Source organism: Syngnathus floridae, chromosome 1 (assembly GCF_059516105.1).
Source record: "Syngnathus floridae isolate MCC-2025c chromosome 1, RoL_Sflo_1.0, whole genome shotgun sequence".
NCBI classification, from domain to species: Eukaryota; Metazoa; Chordata; class Actinopteri; order Syngnathiformes; family Syngnathidae; genus Syngnathus; species Syngnathus floridae.
Genome location: NC_142413.1, coordinates 2,196,203 through 2,211,595, shown reverse-complemented (window position 1 = coordinate 2,211,595; position 15,393 = coordinate 2,196,203). Strand labels below are relative to the sequence as shown.

At 45.4% G+C, this 15,393-nt stretch overlaps 1 protein-coding gene across 9 annotated transcripts in view; it reads left to right on the top strand.

The window, feature by feature from the left end:
* nrxn2b (neurexin 2b) overlaps positions 1 to 15,393 on the top strand; it is a 243,218-nt gene that overhangs the window by 112,927 nt on the left and 114,898 nt on the right. For all 9 annotated transcript variants that reach the window (XM_088392174.1, XM_088392166.1, XM_088392112.1 and 6 more), the window contains one exon: positions 13,677 to 13,978. In XM_088392174.1, coding sequence (XP_088248300.1) covers positions 13,677 to 13,978 — 302 coding nt within the window. The remainder of the gene's footprint in view (positions 1 to 13,676; positions 13,979 to 15,393) is intronic.

Here is a 15,393-nt window from a genome sequence, read left to right as displayed (position 1 = left end):
GACTCCATCATCGTCAAAGCAACAGTGGAGAAACGTTCCGCCCGCACGAAGCTGCTTGATATGTCGTTCTCGAGATCGGCGATCCTGATCCCTTTGACCCGCACGAGGCTCTTTATCCACTTGTCAGCAGCCGCCAAGCCAGCTGCGAGAGCGCTGCCGCCAGTCTACCTGATGGGACGGGGCGGCCATTTGTATGCACGGGGAAAAGCCGAGCTGTCACGGCGAGGGCTAACCTCGGAGATGAAGAACCCTTTTGGAAGCGTCGGCGCCGCGAAGAGATCATGTTTTGGTCCTCGTGATGGCTGCGGCGTGACAGCGTGATAAACAGGGACCTCAGACGACGCTTCTCGCCGGCTTGATTTAAATGACCCCTCGCGTGAACGGGAGCTGTGAGCGCTCCACATGCTTACGATTCAAAATCCTCGCGAAGGAAAGTTGAGGATATTAAGGATGATTTGAGGGATGCCAGTTAATTGGTCCATCTTTCGCTTTCCTCTGTTGGGAAAAGGTTCCATTATTTGGTGACCTTTACGCCGCATCTCGAATGTTTAAGCGCTGATCCTGAAATAGTCGCCAGACAATAAACCCGGAGAACGTGACACGGCGGTCCGCTTTGGAGATGATTGGCAAGGAAAACGATAGCGATAACTGTTGTTTGTGTGTGACTTTTTAACCTCGGGTGCAAGGGAAGCCTGTCAACAAGTCCCTCGGGTGGCTGCGCACAAATCTCAGAAGCGCCTGGAGAAACGAGACAAAAGGAAAATGGAGAGGAATAAATGGATTAAGAGGAAGGGTGGGCCGGGGCGCCACGGCGTCTTGGTTGAGCGAGCGTAATGGATCGGAACTTAATCAGCAATCAGTATTAATGTTGACGTAGCTGTGTATATTCAAATTAATCATCAAGGACGGGGCGGCCTCCTCCCTAAGCCTGAAGAGGAGAGAATTCGTTCCCGTCGTGCCTTACCGGGGAAATTGATGATGAATGAGTCCGTTTATCAAGCTGGCCCCATTAACGAGCTTATTGACGGCGGTAGCGGCTTCCCATCCCGGACGTCGTTTGCTTTGCCTGCGAGGGAGGCTAATTTGGCTCCTTTTGCTCGGCGAATAGCGAGCATGGGCGGCGACAGCGAGGTGCCACGCCGCAGCCGGCTTGCATTTCACTTAACATCTCGTCAGCGAGATAAGTGGATGAGTTGCGGCGGAGGGAGCACTTACTCGCCGACCGACGAAGCGCATAAATCCCCGGGTATATTCTTTGTCAGCTGTGGGTAAACAAAGACGAAATGATTTTGCAGCCACTCATAAGGGGGACGTGTGTGTACATAATCAACATCTACTTTCTTTAGGAGGCTGCCGAGATGCGTTTGCACGTGCCTGCCGCGGCTAAAGTCAAGTAGTTAATCATGGAAAATTCCGTTTTCATACGCTGTTGGGCAAAATCCCAGCCGCCAGTTCTGAGAACACCTAGTTGATGGTCCCGATCGTTTCAAAGATTAAATCCGCACGGCCCAAATGGCTCATTATATCTCTTGTGGACATGCTAATGCTAATGCCAACGGTCCATGCTTAACCGTTAGCATTAGCATGTCAAGTAGTTAAGCATGGAAAATTCCGTTTTCGTACGCTGTCGGGCAAAATACCAGCCGCCAGTTTTGAGAACACCTAGTTGATGGTCCCGATCGTTTCAAAGATTAAATCCGCACCGCCCAAATGGCTCATTATATATCTTGTGGACATGCTAATGCCAATGGTCCATGCTTAACCGTTAGCATTAGCATGTCCATGTTTTAGAAGCAAGAGATAGCGTCTTCATTATTACTACCGATGGTATTCCACGACATTTTCAAAGTCGTCGTCTTGTTCCCCGAGGGGCCGTGGTCGCAATGACCGTCCCCGCAGCGCCAGCGTTGTGATTTGTCATTGAGTTTCGCCCTTAGCGTAGCTCGTGACACAGTTAGCGTTCGGCTTACTTCAGCAAAGATGGCCGTAGATTGAAAGTAAATGGAAAAACATTGGCAAATTGTTAACCAGGGCGCTTCCAATGAGAGATGGTCAGCTCTAAGGCTGAGACGAAGGGAAAGAAAGAAAAAGAAGCAATTAGGGGAAAAGACGAAGAAAGGCTGGTGGGGGGGAGGAGGAAAAATGGCACAAAAGTCCAAGAACACATTTCTTGTGTAAGCAATTTGTCATGAGGTGGCGAGAATGGATAGTTGGGGGGGGCGGGGGGGGGGGCTTTGGGAGGTGGCGCGAGCCGGCGAGTGATGAACGGCTGGCCTCTCCCATCAAGGATGCCTTCTAACCCGTGCCACAAAGAGGCGTATCCATCACACGGGCAGCCGAGAGTGCTTTGCACAAACGTATTGCAACACGCCGCTCGCATGCGGCGGGCGTGCTCAGTGGGCCGCCTCCCGAGAAACACAGCGTGGCGCCGGCCAGCTGCTTGGAATCACGACTACACACCAAACACTTGACATCCAGCGCTTGCTAACCGGCGCTAATAGCGCTACCGGGACGACTTGACACCTCAGCCTGCATCAGACGCTCACTTATGGATTCCAACTATTGACCGTTAGCGAGGACGAAGGCTGCGGGGAGCCTGATAAGACGGCGAGAACTCCGGCCGAGGTTTTATTGACTCGACACTCGGAAGCGTTGTTACAGCAACGCTGCACGTCGGCCGAACGGCCTCACGCGGGGGCGTTTTCGCTAACGTCAAGCAGAGGTCAAGTTGAAAGCAAGGACGGATGTCAAGTGCGTACGTCTGCGCGGGGAAAATGGCGGCATACTTGGCCTATTGTAGCTGGTAGATGAGTCAAGACTGTCTTGAGCTCTTCTGTGATTAATGTGGCGATATACGATCCGCAACCTTCTTAGCCGCCGCGCCTTCGAGGTCGAATGTCGGAATGGCGGATGGTTTTGTTCCCCGTCACACTTTCACGCGACCGCTCGTTTGAAAACGTCAACGCGGCGGCCTTCGAATCCAAACTCCCTCCCAGTGGCAGGTTTTGGAAAATAAAAAAAGCGAAGCGGGGGGAGTTTGAGTAACGACAAGCTCAGATGAACGTTATTAAAAATGAATGAGGGCATTACTTACTTTTTTCAATATCTGATTCAGAGTTAATGAGGGAAATTAGAGCGAGGGGGGGAGGAAAGACTGATTGTACAACGGAACGGCAACTCTGACGTGACGCTCGGAGCCTTTGTTGCCATGGCGATCAGCGGGGCGGCAATTAGGAATGTGCAATCATGTTTGAACGCTGTATACGTAAACGATGGTACCAATCTGGTTCTGGTGGCAGCCTCGATGGTGATAAATCAATACTCGCTCCTGTTTTTGAAATTCCAATGTCTCCGTGTTGGATCTCAACTCTGATGTTTTGGAATTTGCTTTAGAATGTGCTGAGCTTCCGTAACTTCAATGGACGACCCAGTGGGGTCCATTGTGATCCGGTCGGGGTCCGTCCCATTGGCTTGCCGCCGCCGCTGGCTGCGACACGAGCTACCGCTCAGCCAGTCGCCATGGTGATACGGCATTGGTGCCATCGCCTGGCATCGGCTTGCGTTTTATTCGGTCGGTGGGAGTGATGCAGCCAGTTCTGCAGGTGCCAATGTTTTGCTCACCAAAGCAAAACTTTCTGATTTTGGGACTTTTGTGATTCATTTGAAATCACACGTGTCAAACACCTGTCTTTTATTCGCTTGGAATATTTCCATTTTGGAATTTGCCAACATCGTTCACTCGAGCCAGCATGTTTGATTTGATTCAAAACACAGCTTGTTGTTTTAAGCTAGTTGAATCCACCGATTCCGTTTTCAGTCCATGGCCGAACCAGTGCCACAAGACGTCTTCTGGGCTTGGTTTAATTTGATGCTGAAGAGACAGCGAAAAAAAAAAAATGTTTTTCACTCATCGTGGCATCCTCTGGAAAACAACATGTCCTCAATTAGAGCCTCCCGTTCCCTTTTTCACTCATTAGCCCGCGCTAGCAGCTGCTGCCATTTTCGATTCCATTCTTGGATCTATTTGCCTCTTTTTGAAAAGTGATGCGATGAACAGATGGAGACAGACTTCTGTACGAGACTGGAAATACAATTGGACTATTTCTATTAATCAAATGGCCACAAATGACAAGATTGTTCGACAAGAATATGTTGAAGTAAAACAACCATTTGAGGTGCAGGAACAGAGACGAGAACCTATGAGCCAACAAATGGGCTCGCTCGATGGACCCAAAAGAGGAACTAATTAGACTCCGATCACTCACATGCTGGTTCTCGTTATGTGCGATGGTCTGGATTAGCCAGTGAAGACCAGGGACTATTTACTCCCAGTTCCAAAATCAGACGAAATTCTAAGATGGCGGCTAGACTCGTTTGCTTGGCCTTCATACAAAAATATGCTGGCCTCCCCCGGTGGGATCTCTCACCATTTATTTTCTTTTCACATCTGTTTACCTCGCCCGTAGACTTGTTAATAATTCAACAGAGTCTTAACCAAAGCCATTTCTCACCTCGAGTTTGCTTCATTAAACTCGATCGGAATGGCGACCAGCCATTTTGGCGCTACGTTGCCGCCATCTTGAATCGCCGCCATCCGATTGGTGGAGAATAGCGCCCCGAATGGCCTTGCCCCCGCACGACCTCGTGATAACATTTGCGCGCCGAGATTCGATTCAATCTACATGCGGGTCTCCGACCGGCGCATACATGTGCATAAGATTTACGGCGCCCGTTATTTACAATGGCAAGCTCCTCCTGGAGGTCAACGCGAGCTGCGTCTTTGAAATGTAATTATGTGGCCGTTGGCAAAGTATTCGCATGTGAGCGAGGATTTACGGGTGACGCCGACCTAATGGATGTCAAGCAAGTGACATTCCATCCACTTCCCGGGTGGCTCAGAATAAACACCGCGAGCGGGTCGGGACTTTGGAGGTGATGAGTGAGCAGGACAAGGAGAGGGCAGCAAACGTGGGCGTGACCCTTCTGCTCACCATCTGACTCAGGGTTAATGTTGAACTCACCAAGGTTCACAGCGAGGAGCTTTGATTGGCGTGAAAAGTGAGTCCACCCCGGCCGGCGGGCTCGTCTCCTTGACGAGCTTCAAGGTCATTTGGCCGATTCCGCCGACGGGAAGGATGCGGTTGCGTTGGAATGTTTTCTTCTGGGTGTAATTAGCTGTGAAGAGAGATTAGGATGGTTTCATTTTGGTAATCTGGTCGAGGAGTCCCTGTCCTCACCGTCTGTGGTGGCAAAAGGAGATAGTGGAGCAGAAACTGGGAATGTCCTATAATGAGAAGCTATAGCTTAACGCCCCAACCAGACAAATAACAATGCAAGCACCCCCCCGTCCCTCCCCCCATTACCTTCTCCGTCTATTATGGCAGGCCTTCAAAATAGGAAATCATTTTTTTTTCCCCTCCATTTGCGTTTTAATCAGGTCCTCAATTTCGTCCTTCCCACCACGCATTCATTTCTGAAAGGCATTTCCTCTCAGGGCCACTTTAGGAGACGTCGTTTTAGATTGCAGACTTTGCGTAGGTACGCGGTGTCACGATGTCAGCCATGTTTACTCTGTAAAGCTACCTGTCTCTCTGTACCTGTTTTTATCTTTATCTTTTATTTCTTCAATCTATCTATCTATCTATCTATCTATCTATCTATCTATCTATCTATCTATCTATCTATCTATCTATCTATCTATCTATCTATCTATCTATCTATCTATCTATCTATCTATCTATCTATCTATCTATCTATCTCACTATCTATCTAGTATGGTTTCAAACTAGGGTTAGGGTTTCAAACAAAGTAAGGTTTAAAGCTAAGGTTAGGGTTTCAAACAAGGGTTAGGGTTTCAAAGTAGGGCTTCATACTAGAGTTAGGGTTTCAAACTAGGGTTTAAAGCTAGTGTTAAGGTCTCGAAATGGGGTTAGGATTTTAAACTAGGGTTAGGGTTTAAAATTAGGATTTCATACTAGGATTAGAGTTTCAAATTAGGATTTCATTCTAGGGTTAGGGTTTAAAACTAGGGTTAGGGTTTCAAAGTAGGGTTTTAAAGTAAGGTTAGGGTTTCAAACTAGGGTTTCAAACTACAGTTTGGGTTTCAATCTTCCTGAAGGGCGACACTTCTGATCTGTCTGTGTTGTCTACAGTTCATTTATTTCTGACTGCTACATTTGATAAGAATCAAAGGTTTCCATTGGACTCCCTAGAAAATGCACACACAACTTTTCTCATCATGACCAAAAGTCATACGCCGCCGCCGCCGCCGCCGCAAAAAGTGCAAATAACCCAAATAAGCTTTTCGCTCCTCTGCCGGGTCGGTCGTCACCATTCATCTCCGCCGTGTCTCAATCTGCCGCGTTACGATTAGCTCAGGCAAATGATATGAAAGCACAACAGAAGATGTTTGCCAGAGCTGCTTACCTGCCATCACGTCCAACCTCTGCCACACTTCCTGAGATGTTTGTTGACCCGAGGCGAGCGATAGAGATGCAGCCGGTGTAATAAGCAATGATGAGCCGTGCCCCTGTCGCTCGGCTTTTTTTTTTTTTCTTTTTCCTTCTCGAATCTCGCCATGTGTGTGTGTATATAGCAGGCCTCCGGAGGCTGAATCATCTCTGCTGACAAATAATAAAAGAGAAGTGGGAGATTGTGAGCGTTGGCCCATAAATATTGAAGGAGTGGAGGATTATTACAGGCTTGAGCTTTATGATTGTAGCACTTTGAAGGGATGCCCTCATACATTTTTACCAATTTATATGTGTGGCTGATTTGGTTTATCCCTCTGTCGGGCCGGCCACGCACGTGCAGGCCTCAAAGTGTGCACGATGCCGTCGATGGGAATTCCTGCAGGGCGCCGCTTTTTTTTTATGATGATTGAATATCTTTCCGACCACGCAATTTCTTGACACCGTTTGAGAATTATGAACTCAGACTATATTGGATTCGAAATTATTTTGCGGCGGGATACGGGACATTTACTTGGTAATATTGTTTAGATGCGGAGAAGCTTTGGGATTTTTTTTTTTATTCAGTTACAAAGATTATGATAATGAGCAGGTAAAATTCTTTAACTAGCTGTTTGTGTTTCTAGGTGATGATATAGCAAGTGTGAGGTTGTTTTTATTTTCGGTGAGGAATCCCAGCATGCCTCGCTCCGTCGTCTCAATTCCAACCTCCCGGGCGGCGCCAGGTATTTTCGTCGCATCCCATTGGTCGGACGATGAGGAAAAATGACTGTGACATTACTCATCGATTCGGCGTTTAATGCATCGGGCGACAAGACGCATTGATTTTTATTTTGGATGTCACAGAGGACACAAAAGAAATGTCCGCCTTGCCCCACTTTGAAAAATGAATGGGGTGAAGTTTTCCCGTCGCCAAAGAGGTCGTGTTGTGTTTTTTGTGATGGCTTCAGTTGTTTGAGCCGGACGTGTTACTCTTGCCGAGCCTGAATTATTTATCCAAAATTTGCCCAAGAAAATGTTTTCTGCTGGAGGAGTCCGGCCCCGTAAGGGAGAGGTCACTTCATGTTGCTGCTTTGTACGAACAAGAGGTTGTGGCTTAGTAAGCGAAGGATGACGACAAAAGAAGTGTGCTCATCGTGTCTCCCCAGGTCACTTCCTTCTGCCCCCCTTCACAGTCCACGCTGTCATGACCACTGATGTCACGTGTCACTCAAGCTCGTTCCAAGTGATGCGTGCCGGGCATAAAAGTCATTAACCGGCACGAAGGGTGACCGTTGGTTCGGGTTGTTTCACGAGTCCCCTGCAGAATAGGAAAACGTGTATGTGTGTGTGTGTGTGTTAAAAACTGTGATCCTGGAATATGTGGGAGGATAGGAATCAAAAACCCGAATGCAGAACAGCCTGATGAGGATGCATCTCATCTGGCGGCGTTGATGAAGAAAAGACAGAGATACATTGACGAAGGGAGGAGGGGGGGGCGGGGACGAGGGGAGGAAAGAGAGGACTTGTCCCGACAATTACTGCGGCTGCCAGAACGAGGCTAATCAAATGGCGCTTGGCATGGCCGGCCTGTTCTTCACGCAGCTGCTGTGGGAGGGAGAGAATGAGCTGTGACAGGAGGGGGAAAGTGGGCCGCCGAGAAAAGGTAGCGCCGCGATGGCGTGCTGAGGCGCGGGCGGCAAACTTGGAGGGGACGATTACATGCCAAGGGGGGAGCGGCAAGAATGCTGCAAACGGACACTGAAGATAGCAAATAGCGTTCAAATGGGAGCTGACTTTAGGTGCACCTTTTGTGGAGGAACACGAAAATTGGGAAAAACATATTAATGATGATCAACGCATCCAGGGATCGGTGGTGAACCGATGCTGGCCTCGATTCAACGTGGCGGGTTCCCGTGAGACCGCTGCCTTATAGGAATAGAAAAAGAAAAGAATCTCAAATAAAACTTCCTTGCTACATCGCGGCCGTTTGACACATTGATGAATCATCGTGTGCTCCAGAGAACCATTATCATTTTTGATCAGTTAACTGCACAATTTTCTGTAATTAATCACAATCGTTTGTCTGTGAAGCTTGCCACAGATATTTAATTAAGTAACATTTTGGAATTAATCGTAAAAAAAGATCAAATAGATGAAAAGTGTCGGTTCAATTCGATGCAAGAAAATATTTCCAATCCAAAAATTTTCTCTGTAAAAAAAAATATAAAATATATAAAAAATGTATATAAATATATAAAAATATATAAAATATATATAAATGTTTTTATATACTATATATATTTTTTTATATAAATATATGATCTATATATACAACCTATATATAATCAAAAAAAATTCTCAGTAAAAATAAATATATAAAATATATAAAAAAATATAAAAAATGTATAAAATATATATAAATGTGTTTATATATATAATCTATATATACAATCTATATATAATCGATTTATTTGTGGGTGGCGATAATATTTTCCAATTTTTTTTTCGACTGAGTCACGAGAGAGAGCTCTAATTGAATCAGATCACAACACGGAAGGGGTTCAAAGCAAATCCAGTCAATGTTCATTTCTGTTACTCTTTAATTGTGCTTGTCAGGGGATGCTTGGGATCAAATGTGTGTGTAGTGAGGTGGAGACTCTCTCTTGTCAAATATTCATGTTGAGGGATGTCGAAAAGTGATGGAAATGCTTCTTGAGGGAATTGTGAGGCTCGGCGTTGGGATGAGAGGAAGCGAGCAGTGATGGAAGGTTAGCATACTTTGCTCTCTTCTTCAGCCCAGCCTTGTTGCAGGCAATGGCTGACACTGTGACATTGTCTCCTCCTCCTCCTCCTCCGCCATCCCACGAGCTCCCATGTGTCATCTCCAGATGCAAGCAACGATTTTTTTTTTCCATCGTGACATACTACCGTCAGTGCCAATGACCTAAAATGGGATCTTTCGATTATTGTTGTCGTGGCAGCCGATTATATAAAATTCAAACGCGGAATGTGCCATTTCATTCTGGAGTGACTAATGATTTTGTAATTGACTGCTAATTCTGCATCAAGCTGGCCCGTTTGAAAAAAAAAAAAAAGAAATCGGCATTTCAGTCATGACGTGAGTTGGTGGAATCGTTTGTTGAATCGTTCGTTGAATCGGCAACTCTTTTACATGTTGACATTCTCCTTCATTAGTAGTTTCACTCCTTTATATTCTATTAGCTAAATTAAATTATAACCGTTTTTAGCTCTTTCCCCCTTGTGGGACAAAATAAAGTAATATCTTATCGTCTTATTGGACGAGCTGTTTGTTTACATTCAAACTTTAGCTTGCAGCTGAAAGTGAGAACTTGGAATTCAATAGCGGAGTGCCAGAGTATTGTCAATTTCAGCCGGTTTGATTGTGAGACTGTGTGAGTCCCTCCTCAACCACACAACACACACACACACAGACACACACAGAGTCTCTCGCAGAGCCTGATGTCATATCAATCTCACGAGCCTAAGCAGGCTGTTCAGTGAGATGTGAAATTGAAACGTAGCCTTGGTTATTAGACAAACAGTGCACCGGCACAACTGCTGCTTCTCTTGTCAATAACCCCCGAGAGTAAGCAACTAACAGCTCATTTGTCCGATCACGCCAGCCGGTTATCGCCGCATTGTGCGCGTGTGGATGTTTGTGTCGGCGTGTTGCGATGAACCTCAACGTACCAGAACCGAAAACAGTGTGGGGGGCCCCAAACCGCAGGCAAGATTTTATATGGCGACGAGTTACGTACGCTTACAAAATGAAATCAAAATGTTGTCAAATTGTTCAAATGTTGAAATGTCACATTTTATATATATATGTAAAATTAAATAATTTAAAACTAATATATATATATATTTGTTTTGAATTATTTTATTTATTTATTTCCTGGCTCCTTTTGCATCCGTAAAATATTGTTCAAGCCATAGCACAGATGTGCTTGTGTAATATTTTTAGCATGATTTTCACAGGCAGGCAAACAAACCAAAAAGAACGGTAACCTCTACAATGAGTATTAAACAAAGGGCTCCACGCTACTACTCATTGTGTTATTTTCTTTCATTTTCTCCTCTGCATCCTCAGATCTGTCACTGTGCTGCTGCTGCTTTTTTTTTTGTATTGTTGTATTTATTAATTTATTTTAAATTGGTCTTCATTAAGATTCCTAGTACATTCGCATTAGGCTGTGTGTGAAACTGAAATGAAATGTCTGTTGTTGAAAAGGTTTGTCAAATTCTTTTTTTATAAATACCGCTGAGTATATTTGACAAGACATCTTTCTTTACGTAACACTATTCTTCCATATGTTCCCTGCACCTCATCATTTACATCATCGCACTTATCTGCCAAAACTTGTGAAAAAAATTGAAAGATAAAATTAGTCAAATAGATATATATATTTTTTTAATCGTCGACATTGGAAATAGCCAATCCGCCAATATAGCATGTGTGCCAATCTCGCTACTCGCAAAGACCTTCAAATGCTGTCAATCAACAGATGAAATCAACGCAAAGGCACACACATAATGTGACCTGCAGCAACATTGAAAGGTGGAGGAGGGAAAATTAAAAAAAAATAAAAAACGGAATCCAATCAAGAGTACTCAAAGGCTCTTGAAACGCATGACATCCACCACCGCACTTAGTCACGGCTTTGACGAACGCGTTACTATGTCGGTTGACTTCAGTTTTAGCAATTAAGTCGGGTGCCTGATCGGAAGCCTCCGCCTCTGCATCTACTGTACCTCATCAAAAAAGATTCATCACATGAAAATTTTATTCGGAACCAATAAAAGGTTTGGATGGCCTTAATCGTAGGTGAACTTGGATTTGAAAGGATTCGCACTATTTAGTATGTTTTGACCTTCAGTGATTTATATTTACTGTTAAGAAAGGATGCAAATCGGGGGAGTGGATCATGTAGAGCGAGGGGAAAAAAATGAAGTTAACGAAATTAACAAAATGCAGACATTGGTGAACTATGTCCTAGCTTTTAACAGTTTAATCATAAAAAGGCAAATGTCACAAAAAAGGTAATTGGCAATTTGATGCATCTTCCTTAATTATTGTAAAGTATCGGCGATACCGAAATAATCAGTATCACACACCACTACCACAAAACTCACAATTCCCGTCATGGGAAATATGTGCGGCCGGGCTTTGTGATAACACAAAAGGTTTTCGATGCTTTTTCGAAATAAACATTGACGGACATCTTCGCAAAAGAGGGTCTCGCACGGGGTTCCAATCAAGCTAAGACGTGTTGCACTGGGGAAGACCTTGATTTAAAAAAAAAAAAAAATTATATGCATACTTCTTTGTGCTATTTTTATTACCACCAGTTGTGGTGTTGTGTGCGAGTCAAGTGAAGACACTTTATAAATACCCGCGGATCACAACAGACAAGCTGCCTTCCGCCAGCTTCCACCGGCTTCTGCGTATTTGCACGGGTCACTGAGCAAAGGTTCGCTACGTGGGCGGCCATTTTGTCCTCCGCTCTATCTTAGCTCTTTGAAAGTGAAGTGGCCCTTGAGAAACTTAGCGAGGCGGGCGGGATCCTCATCTGCGACAGGCGCTGCTTTCTTGGCCTTACCGTCCAGTGCGTGTTGTGTAAAAAGATGTTACACAAAGTCACATCTAAAGTGGAAATTTACAAGATAGGATCAAAACCCAGTGTATCGCTAAATGTTTACATTCATACTCGCTTTCCCGACAAATAAGCTAATTGAGTAGAAACGCTTGTAGCTAGGTTTTGAATCTCCGGAGCTGAATTTCCTTTTTCTGGTTGTCATGGTAGTATCTCCAACGTAGGTTCCATGAAGCCATTGTGTGCGGGCAATCATCTCCTCGCCACCTCCTTAAACGGACTTGCCATGTCCCAAAGGCGCCGCAATCAGACAGCGCACAGTAAATGAATAATAAAGAGGCTATTATGCGTAGCTCCATTTCAAATGGGCAGTTTCCTCCATGTCGCCGAGGCTTACTGTGAGCTTAATTGAGACCTCGGTGGCACTTTAGCCTCGTCTCTCGTGCGGGTCCTGACTTCCATCAAGCTATCACGTTAAGTCTCCACGTCAGCGCGAAATGTATATAAAGACACCTAAGAGGGTGGTGGTAATTGTTGGCGCTAATTAAATTTGGCTAAAGTGACATCTCCTCGCCGCTGTTAGCAAACAATAGCCGATGGAGATGTAACCTCCCCGTTGTTCGGAATGACGACGGTGGCCGTCTCCTTTTCGTCTTATCTAGTTTAATAAAGAGGTGCAAATGAGAGAAAATGTGCGATCAGCTCACAAAGGCAAACGGCACGCTGCTAACCGCTAACATACTTAGCTAGTCTATGATTGTAAATAGCTGCTTTTGCACTGCCAACACCGCCACGAGGCTTCCCTCAAGGGGTTTTTGTTTTTCAGACGCCGCCTCGCCCCGCATCCTCCCTCCTTCCCATCCACCGTTCCATCCATCTCTTTCTGTTCCTCCTCTCGTGGCTCTTTTCTCCGTCAATTCACACTTGACTGGCGTAGCTCAAAATGTCAATTTAGAGAAACAATGGGACTTTAAAGAAGCTGCTTCTCCATCTCAGCCGTGGTAAAAGCTAAAATGTTTGCGTGTCGGGCTTGCCCTCCAGGCAACGATGACGTTGTCTCATCTTTAACCGTTGTGCTTGCGGCAACACCTTCAAGAGGTGTTGTTTGTCAGATGAGATTTTGCCGGAATGGATCTTAAACCCATACGGGCGTTCGGGACAAACCGGATTTGGTAGTCCACCATCTCAAACCATCTGGGTTGAGATCTCAGACGTTCCTCAATGAAGTTGTGTTTTTTGGAAGCTCCTCGTCTATTCACCCCATTTTGTTTCTTGCTGTAATGCAAATCAATTCATCTCAAAGTGTTTGAAACACACTGATTTATCATTCGGAAGACATTTTTAATACGAGCTGCATCATGGCAGTCAATCAGCGCGGCTAATTGGTTTCATCTGGAGATATTTGATCGGAGATGTGTACAAATGCACGCGCTGAGAAACTAAACGAGGATTGCGCAAGTCGGTTATGGAGACTCCCAGAGAACATCGAATCATCTAAGACGTTTTGAAGGCTAATGTTGGGTGATGACTTCGATTTTTTTTTCAGATTTTTAGGTTTTATTCTTCTTGGAGGTGTTTTGAATGTCTTGCCTTCTTGTCCTCCCCCCAGGAAAGGAAGAGTCGGTAGCAACCTTCAAGGGCAACGAGTTCTTCTGCTACGACCTGTCGCTCACGCCGATCCAGAGCAGCACGGACGAGATCACGCTGTCCTTCCGCACGCTGCAGCGCAACGGCCTCATGCTCCACACGGGCAAGTCGGCCGACTACGTCAACCTGTCGCTGAAGAGCGGCGCCGTCTGGCTGGTCATCAACCTGGGCTCCGGGGCCTTCGAGGCCCTGGTGGAGCCCGTCAACGGCAAGTTCAACGACAACGGCTGGCACGACGTACGCGTCACCCGCAACCTGCGCCAGGTAAACACACAATCCCTCCGGAAATTCTGTCGCTTTCGGATCGCTGGCTTCCGACTTGGAACGGAACGTCCGTCTGTCTGCCGCCGACGATTATCTCCGCTTGTCTGATCTGTCACTATGAGTTACATTTAGTGTGCAAGGTTGACTATATTGTTCTCTTTGCCAAACTAACAACAGTTCTTAGATTCGAGGCTCTTGATCACTTCAGGGCGCTGATTGAAATGTCTTCTTAGAACATGATTGGAGTACCAAGAATTTCGAGATTGTTTGGGTCAATATTTTTTGCTTTGTCTTGCAGAGCGCCACAGTTCCATTTGTATACAATATTAAAATTTTCGAGTACGATTCATTCCAAGTACATTTTTAAAATGCATCTCTATATTCTGTTTTTATACAAAACATTCCTTTTTTTTTCTGTATTCCAATCACGTAAGCAATTCTAATTCATTTGACCGAGGAGAGCTGTCAGCCAGCGTAGCACTTTCGACGCCTTTTTCAAACTTCTACCAAATGACAGAGATTGCTTGAGAGCTTTCACCAGCTTTTGTGGCCTTCAGGCGTGTGTGTAGCAAGTAGCTTACACACCCAATAGCTGCTGAGCTCATCACTTGGCCGAGCGCGGCCGTGAGACGCGATCAATTTCACTTACGCTCGCCGTGCTTACTAGCTCACATTTTGGAGGCTAATTGTAATTGGAACGAATGGCTTGTCAAAGCTAATAATGGCCGGAGCGGGCGGCTCCGAATGCCAAAACAGGCCCACTCGCACGCGCGTATTAAAAAAACAAACAGAGTGAAGTTGCGGCAAACTCGATGAAGTATCCGCGCTGTAGAGACCGATTACGTGCTGCGCCGATGTTGGATCAGCGTAGCGAGACGAGTCCGATGACTTTCGCGAGCCGAAACGATCTTGAAATTCCACAATCCACCACTAGATTGCGGCATAGTATCATTTCAGTAAATTTGAAAGAAGAATGAAAACAGGACGAATGTTGAAAACTCTTTTTTTACGCCTACAGAATTATGCATATTTGTGATTAGTGATGCACATTGTGAGTTGAACGTATTTTTTAAATGTCTTGTTAAAAACACGCCTCGAGAATATTTAAAAAGACGATCTTCCTGGAACATAAATTTCATTTAAAACCGCGAGTGAGGGGGCGAGCCGGAACTAACAAACTGGATCGGCCAACGTGTGCAAATAATTTCTAGCAGATGGCCCAGGTGCCCTTTGACCCTAACTCGTCTCCACGTGCATGTTTTAATCTGCTTTACATATTTCTGTATGTCGTTCGTGTCATCCAATGATGAAAAAAAATGTCTGCGTAGCGCTTAATTCTCGTCCGAAATGTCATCAGCCACCTTTTGCTCTGTTTTTGTAATAATTATTTTGCATAAGCGTGATGTAGCTGTCAG